Raw genomic sequence first — 8986 nt, forward strand, 5'->3', positions numbered from 1 at the left:
GGTCTTGCATAGAAATCTCCGCTTTGTCAGGAGGCCACCCAAGAAGGCCGCTTCCTCAGGTGGTCTTGATGTCGCCCGCCTCGCGAGGCTTGGCCCCTCGCGAGGGTCTTGTCTTGTTGTAGTCGAAGCCGGGCCGTGTCAGGCCGTCGATGGAGCCACGCCATGGGCCGCAGGCAGGTTTCGATACCCTGGTTCCGAGAACGCCGACATCTTTGAGGCGGACGAGGTCGGAGTCCAGTAAGGACGATGAGGAATGGTAGGAGGAGCATGAGGTGCAAATGAGGCCTTCGGTTTCGGTACGTCTCCGGGCCGCCACCCGTGTCTAAAGTTCTGGCCAGCGACGACCAGGTTAGTGCTTAGGGGGCGGAGGCTGGCACGGAGACGACCGGGATGGTTACTAGGCAGCACAAGGCGGCCAGGACAGAGGCGCGAAAAGCTCAGGATGGCGGCAGCTGGGCTGCTTTGACGCCGATGATGGTTCGTGACGAGGAACAATTGGGGAAGATGCAAGGAAAAAAGGAAAAAGAAAGTGTGGCCAATGACACGCGGGTCCCACATGATTTTTATGCATAAGTTTTTATAGCACCTGTTCTGCTCGAATTTTTAGTTCATACTTTTTTTGATCCATATTCTAGATACATCCGTATCTAGATAGATAAATGTAAGACAAGTAATATGTAATATGGATAAAAAGAGTTGCTCTAATGCGAAGACACCGTCCTTTGCTTTGCTGAGGAATGACTCGAACATAGAGGCACTCCCTGCTCACGCAGCGCTGGTGTCCAGCCGCCGCCGGGTGCCCTCCGAAGCCGTCGACTGAAAGTCACTGCGCCAGGCTAAGCAGGAAGAGAGACTGCTTGTTGAACCTTCGAACCAGGCCGGCCTCGCCGTCGGCGATGGCTTGCTCGCCGGGAACGGGGGAGATGTGCCCGGAGTGCCTGGAGCGGCGCATCCGATCCGACCTCGCTGGTTCCGGACTCTCCTTCGTCCACGGCGTCTCCGACTCCCCGCTCCCCTTCGCCTCCTCCGCTGTCGTCCAGGTCCGTCACCACTCTGCCTCCTAATTTCTCGCTATTCTCCTTTCCTGGATTATACGGTCTCTGAAGCTCGCGCCCAGTTCAGTTCGAGCCAGCTGCTCTTTCCGATTAAGATTTTAGCCAAACACCTTTCTGTGTGAGTTTTAGTTTCATTTTTTAGAAGCATGTTAAAGCCTTGTCCATGTAGGCTTGTAGAAGAGCTAATTATTGTACTTTAGGCATAATTCATGTGTTCTCTTCACTGCAGATGGCATCTGACGGACCCGGCCAATGTATTGGGAGGTAAGCCTAGGCATTCTTGGTTTACTGTCATATTTCTCCATTCGATTTGGATACGAATCACACTATAAGATCAGAATGCACATCCTATTAACTTGTTATGAAAACACAACTGTATACCTTCGTTAGATCGAAAGGGTAATTAAAACACACTTCTCTACATTTTTAAGTAATTAGTTTTTCTAAACTTGTAACCACACCAATACAAGTAGGTACTGTCAATTTACGTATCCAACTGTACTGATTTTACTTTTGATCTAACCAAAGCTACTGTGAACGTTTCTCTTTTACATTGGAATTTTTTCAGGAGATGCTGAGAATTAATGCCAGATACATGGAATAAATTTTCGTACTATGAAACCAAGTCTTGACAGTGTTGACAAGCCTTATAGTTCTGGAAACAAGAATAATGAAAAATTATATTCAATGGAAAGTAGTTGCAAAACTAGCCAACTTAATCATATGGATAATGTCGTACTTGAACCATATGGATAGTGTCGTACTTGAATCATATGGATAATGTCGTACTTGAACCATATGGCTTCTACACATAAATCAAAGAAGCATTGTGGAATAGTGGCATTTCGTTACAACAACAACAACAACAACAAAGCCTTTAGTCCCAAACAAGTTGGGGTAGGCTAGAGGTGAAACCCATAAGATCTCGCAACCAACTCATGGCTCTGGCACATGGATAGCAAGCTTCCACGCACCCCTGTCCATAGCTAGCTCTTTGTTGATACCCCAATCCTTCAGGTCTCTCTTAACGGACTCCTCCCATGTCAAATTCGGTCGACCCCGCCCTCTCTTGACATTCTCCTCACGCTTTAGCCGTCCGCTATGCACTGGAGCTTCTGGAGGCCTGCGCTGAATATGCCCAAACCATCTCAGACGATGTTGGACAAGCTTCTCCTCAATTGGTGCTACCCCAACTCTATCTCGTATATCATCATTCAGGACTCGATCCTTCCTCGTGTGGCCACACATCCATCTCAACATACGCATCTCCGCCACACCTAACTGTTGAACATGTCGCCTTTTAGTCGGCCAACACTCCGCGCCATACAACATTGCGGGTCGAACCGCCGTCCTGTAGAACTTGCCTTTTAGCTTTTGTGGCACTCTCTTGTCACAGAGAATGCCAGAAGCTTGGCGCCACTTCATCCATCCGGCTTTGATTCGATGGTTCACATCTTCATCAATACCCCCATCCTCCTGCAACATTGACCCCAAATACCAAAAGGTGTCCTTCCGAGGTACCACCTGGCCGTCAAGGCTAACCTCCTCCTCCTCACACCTAGTAGTACTAAAACCGCACATCATGTAGTCGGTTTTAGTTCTACTAAGCCTAAACCCTTTCGATTCCAAGGTTTGTCTCCATAACTCTAACTTCCTATTTACCCCCGACTGACTATCGTCAACTAGCACCACATCATCCGCAAAGAGCATACACCATGGGATATCTCCTTGTATATCCCTTGTGACCTCATCCATCACCAATGCAAAAAGATAAGGGCTCAAAGCTGACCCCTGATGCAGTCCTATCTTAATCGAGAAGTCATCGGTGTCGACATCACTTGTTCGAACGCTTGTCACCACATTATCGTACATGTCCTTGATGAGGGTAATGTACTTTGCTGGAACTTTGTGTTTCTCCAAGGCCCACCACATGACATTCCGCGGTATCTTATCACAGGCCTTCTCCAAGTCAATGAACACCATATGCAAGTCCTTCTTTTGCTCCCTATATCTCTCCATAAGTTGTCGTACCAAGAAAATGGCTTCCATGGTCGACCTCCCAGGCATGAAACCAAACTGATTTTTGGTCACGCTTGTCATTCTTCTTAAGCGGTGCTCAATGACTCTCTCCCATAGCTTCATTGTATGGCTCATCAGCTTAATTCCACGGTAATTAGTACAACTCTGAACATCCCCCGTGTTCTTAAAGATTGGTACTAATATACTCCGTCTCCATTCTTCTGGCATCTTGTTTGCCCGAAAAATGAGGTTGAAAAGCTTGGTTAGCCATACTATCGCTATGTCCCCAAGACCTTTCCACACCTCAATGGGGATACAATCAGGGCCCATCGCCTTGCCTCCTTTCATTCTTTTTAAAGCCTCCTTCACCTCAGACTCCTGGATGCGCCGCACAAAACACATGCTGGTCTCATCAAAGGAGTCGTCCAGTTCAATGGTAGAACTCTCATTCTCCCCATTGAATAGCTTGTCGAAGTACTCCCGCCATCTATGCTTAATCTCCTCATCCTTCACCAAGAGTTGGCCTGCTCCATCCTTGATGCATTTGACTTGGCCAATATCCCTCGTCTTCCTCTCCCGGATCTTAGCCATCTTATAGATGTCCCTTTCACCTTCCTTTGTGCCTAACCGTTGGTAGAGGTCCTCATATGCCCGACCCCTTGCTTCACCAACAGCTCGCTTTGCGGCCTTCTTCGCCATATTGTACTTCTCTATGTTGTTTGCACTCCTATCCAGGTATAGGCGTCTGAAGCAATCTTTCTTCTCTTTAATCGCCTTCTGGACATCATCATTCCACCACCAGGTATCCTTATCTTCGCTTCTCCTTCCCTTGGACACTCCAAACTCCTCCGAGGCTACCTTACGAATGCAGGTCGCCATCTTCATCCACACATTGTCCGCATCCCCTCCTTCCTCCCAAGGGCCCTCCTTAATTACCCTCTCCTTGAACACCTGAGCTACCTCCCCCTTGAGCTTCCACCACTTCGTTCTAGCGACTTTGGCATGCTTATCCCGCTGGACACGAATCTGAAAGCGGAAGTCAGCAACCACCAGCTTATGCTGGGGTACAACACTCTCTCCAGGTATCACCTTACAGTCTAGGCACGCACGCCTATCTTCTCTTCTCGAGAGGATGAAATCAATCTGGCTAGAGTGTTGGCCACTACTAAAAGTCACCAGATGTGATTCTCTCTTTCTAAAGAGGGTGTTAGCTACAATCATGTTGTAGGCTAGAGCAAAGCTTAAGACATCTTCTCCTTCTTGATTCCTGATGCCATAGCCAAAGCCCCCATGCGCCCCTTCAAAACCTGTGTTAAATGCACCCACGTGGCCATTGAGGTCTCCTCCTATGAAGAGCTTCTCACCAATCGGTACACTCCTAACCATGTCTTCCAAGCCTTCCCAGAACTCCCTCTTGGTGTTCTCATTGTGGCCTACTTGCGGGGCATACGCGCTGATAACATTGAGAACCAAGTCCTCAACTACCAGCTTGACCAGGATAATCCGGTCCCCACGTCTCTTGACGTCTACCACTCCATACTTGAGGCTCTTGTTGATCAAGATGCCTACGCCATTTCTGTTTGCAGCCGTCCCCGTGTACCACGGCTTGAAGCCGGTATCCTCCACCTCCTTCGCCTTCTGTCCTCTCCATTTGGTTTCTTGGACGCAAAGGATATCAACACCTCTCCTCACCGCTGCATCAACTAGCTCCCGAAGCTTCCCTGTCAGAGACCCTACGTTCCAGCTACCTAAGCGAATCCTCCTAGGCTCGGCTAGCTTCCTTACCCTTCGCACTCGTCGAGTCAAATGCGAAGACTCTTGCTCATTTTCCACTACATCCGGGCGCCGATGTAGCGCGCCACTAAGGATGCGACGACCCGATCCTCGCTCACTTGCCACCGTATCCGGATCAAGATACGGCGCGCCACTTGAGGGGTGACGGCCCGGCCCTTGCCCATTTTCCACCACACCCGGGTTCCGATGTGGCGCGTCGCTGAGAGGGTTACGCCCCAATGAAAATCTTTTGGGTTTCATCTCCATAAGAGTGGCTGAGTTTTTATGTTGGCTCGCCAAGCCTATCACAACCCTCCTCCTTTACCCGGGCTTGGGACCGGCTATGTTGAGACAACATAGGCGGAGTTAATAGTGGCATTTCGTTAATGGCTAAAATGTTCTTAGTGAAAGGGTTGCGGCAAAACCGGCAGACTCAACCACCAATTTCCCCTTTCTTATAATTTGCTATTTTTATTTGTTAAAAAGTGACAAATATGTATCTTGCAGCCAGAAGACCTGTGGTTATTTTGTGTTGGTGGTACTACATGGTGGTAAGACATATGTGGATACAAAAAAATGGTAAAGCTTCTTATCAAGTGTATTATGTACATCTCCAAAAGGCTTCCATGTTCAAGATATTACATTCTCCACATTTTTCATCCCTGCAGTGAAAACAACCCATTAGAGCAATCACTCATATTTAAAGATGATAATCATTGTGCTGTGCAAGCAGATTCCTCTCCTGGTATTGAATATATTGGAGATCCTGAAAGTTCTTCCGGCTCGAATAATCAACAACTTATTGTAAACATAATCACCAAGTTAACTCCTGTTTACTATCTGGGCAGAGTCTCCACTACAGAAATTAGAGATCTTATGGCAAGTTATATGAATTTATCCATTGAACAGGATGTGATTAATTCACTAAATCTGTTGTGTGAAAACACCATTAGTGGATCAGCTGGTTTGGGTTTTCTCAGCTTTGTTGGGTTTTCAGCATTCGATGATATACATCCTTCTGGGCTTGTGAGACACCCCAACATCTTACCTGTGTTAGGTGTTGTAGAATCATCTGATTGTTGCTACATGTTTCAACCAAAGGCTCCATACACTTTGGAGAACATCATGCACTACAGTCCAGAGGCATTGTGCTCAGATTGGCACATCAGATTTTTCATCTACCAAATAATATCTGCATTGGCATATCTTCATGATTTTGGAGTTCATCACGGCAATCTGAAACCATCAACCATCTTGATGTCAGATTCTCTATGGCCTTATCTCAGCATAAGTGATATATCTCATGTTAAACAGAACCGGGGTTTTGGGGGACCTGAAGGTTCAACACATAACTCATGCTGTGCTCATGAGGATTGTTCTTCAAGATCCATTTTTGCTAGTTTTAATCTTCCATCATCCTTAGATTGGTCTTCTCACTTCAAACGATGGTGGACTGGGGAGTTGAGCAATTATGAGTACCTTATTGTCTTGAACAAGTTAGCTGGTAGGAGATGGGGTGATCCAGCTTTTCATCCAGTGATGCCTTGGGTAATAGATTTCACAGTGAGGCCTGACGAAAGTTCTGACATTGGCTGGAGAGACCTCACCAAAAGTAAATGGCGGTTGGCGAAGGGCGATGAACAATTGGATTTTACTTACTCATCATCTGATGTTCCATATCATGTTTCTGATGAGTGTCTCTCAGAGCTAGCAGTTTGCAGTTACAAAGCAAGAAGACTATCAAAGACCATCTTGAGGTCAGCTGTCCGCTCTGTCTACGAGCCCAACGAATACCCGTCTAGTATGCAAAGGCTTTATCAATGGACTCCAGATGAATGCATCCCAGAGTTCTATAGCGATCCTTGGATTTTTGTCTCTCTTCATTCTGAAATGAGTAATTTGGCTTTGCCTTCCTGGGTGACCTCTTCAGAGGAATTCATTTGTCTTCACAGGGATGCCTTAGAGAGTGACCGAGTTTCACAACAACTGCATCATTGGATTGATATAACCTTTGGCTATAAACTTGCTGGGGAGGCATCTGTTGAAGCTAAGAATGTCATGTTGCCTCCCAGTGATCCATCAAGGCCTAAATCAATTGGGCGAAGGCAACTTTTTACAAAGCCACATCCTAAGCGTCTTATTAGCACACCTCACTCAGCCTACCACAATAAAGTGGAATCTTGTGCAAGATGCCAAGGAAAAGGAAGTAACTCAACTACTGATGTATTATTAGATGAATGTAATCCCCCAAATATGTTTTCACAAGTTGACTATTTGGAAGAGTTTGAACAAGCAACATTATTTATGGAGCTTCAACATCATCTGAATCCAATATACAGTTACTCTAACACTGCTGCTTGTTGCTTGTCAGTCAAATATCCCAAGAGCCAATTTTCAGATCAGGAGGTATTGCAACCTAATAGTGTATTATCAGTGGTGCCTGATTTTGATTTTGGCTCCTATCTTGAATGCTTTGAGTCTGATGATAGTTCTTCTATTGGTTATCAAGAGCTGTTGCGCTGGAAGCAAAGGTCTTGTTCTGTTATTGAGCATCATGCAAATGATATATTTTCAATAGGATGCATGTTAGCAGAAATCTATCTGCACAGACCACTTTTTGATGCTTCCTTGCTAGCTGCATATAAAGAAACTGGTATGCTGCCAGGAGCACTCCATGAATTGCCTGTTCATGTCGGTTTGCTTGTTGAGTCATGCATCCAAAGGCAATGGAAAAGGTAACTTAAATAATTACGTCTGATGTTTATATTTGTAATTTAATACCCTGCCACATTGGTGATGTTTTTCTTAAATTACAAGCAGAAACTGTTGAATGCTTTTGATTTTGTGATCTCTTGCAGGAGGCCGTGTTCAAAGCATCTTCTGGAGTCACCATATTTTCCTCCATCAGTTCGATCCGCATATATGTTTCTGGCTCCACTTCAACTTCTGTGTACATCTGGAGACCGCCTGAAGTATGTTACTAAGCTTGCAAGTGAAGGGACACTCAAAGCCATGGGAGAATTTGCTGCTGAAGTGTGTGCACCTTACTGCCTACCTTTTGTTTCATCATCTCGGTCGGATGTTGACACCGAGTCTTGCTTGCGTCTGCTTAAAGAGTTTTTGAAGTGCTTGAGTGTCAAAGCAGCTAAGAAACTTATTCTGCCCATCATTCAGAAAATCTTACAGGCCGGTTAAGACACATCAGTGGGGAAATTTCTCTTATATTTTCTTTCATTTCAAGGTTTTGGTCTTTGCATGTGTCTTTGTTGTGACGAGTCATTTCTGCTGGTTGTTGCTACAGGCACCAGAATATTCACATCTGAAGGTTTCTCTCCTTCAAGATTCTTTTGTCCGAGAGTTATGGAAAAAATTGGGAAAACGAACTTATATTGAGAAGGTGCATCCCTTGGTCATAGCAAACTTACACAATTCACCTAACAAGATCACTGCATCTTCTGCATCCATTGTTTTAATTGGTTCAAGTGAGGAACTAGGAATACCAATAACTGTTCATCAGGCAAGTCCCAGTGAACACATTGTCTTGTTGTACTGCACTGATACCATCCTTTACTGATTAATGTGTCCATTTTATGCAGACAGTTTTACCACTAATCCACTCTTTCGGCAAAGGTTTATGTGCTGATGGGATTGAAACTTTGGTCAGGATAGGTATCCCAGTTAACACTGTCTCCTTGTGGTGAAAATGTTTGTTCTTTGGTCGGTGCTTGACGTTATTCATAATAGGTGGACTTCTTGGGGAAAGTTTTATTGTCAAGCAAATTCTCCCATTGCTGAGGAATGTTATACTTTTTTGTATCGACTCCTCCAAGGTGACTAAGCCAGAACCACAGCAGAGTTGGAACTCTTTTGCTCTGATTGATGGCTTATCTGCGTTGGAAGGCCTTGTATCAGTTCTTCCAGTTAAGGCAGTTCTCAGGGAGCTTCTCCAGGTATTTTGGTGAAAAAAACTAAGTTTTGTGAATAAATATAATCATTGGTGAAAATGGATATATTTTGAGTTCTGTTAGAGCTTTGCTAAATTGGAACATATATTTTCAAATCTGAGCACAGATCAAATTCCGATATCACTCAACTTTAAGCACTACTTTGATGACTACTAGATATCAATCATCATATCT

General features: G+C 45.2%; 1 protein-coding gene across 1 annotated transcript in view; it reads left to right on the forward strand.

Moving 5' to 3' along the window:
• Window positions 1-721: 721 nt before the first annotated feature.
• The window catches only part of LOC119338982 (protein GFS12-like), a 15316-nt gene continuing 7051 nt past the window's right edge, over window positions 722-8986 (forward strand). The window contains exons 1-8 of the mRNA XM_037611177.1: window positions 722-1040; window positions 1285-1319; window positions 5355-5426; window positions 5516-7582; window positions 7706-8033; window positions 8149-8364; window positions 8444-8516; window positions 8592-8797. Of these exons, the coding sequence (XP_037467074.1) occupies window positions 897-1040; window positions 1285-1319; window positions 5355-5426; window positions 5516-7582; window positions 7706-8033; window positions 8149-8364; window positions 8444-8516; window positions 8592-8797 (3141 nt within the window). The 5' untranslated portion in view covers window positions 722-896. The remainder of the gene's footprint in view (window positions 1041-1284; window positions 1320-5354; window positions 5427-5515; window positions 7583-7705; window positions 8034-8148; window positions 8365-8443; window positions 8517-8591; window positions 8798-8986) is intronic.

This window comes from Triticum dicoccoides, chromosome 7B (assembly GCF_002162155.2).
Source record: "Triticum dicoccoides isolate Atlit2015 ecotype Zavitan chromosome 7B, WEW_v2.0, whole genome shotgun sequence".
NCBI classification, from domain to species: Eukaryota; Viridiplantae; Streptophyta; class Magnoliopsida; order Poales; family Poaceae; genus Triticum; species Triticum dicoccoides.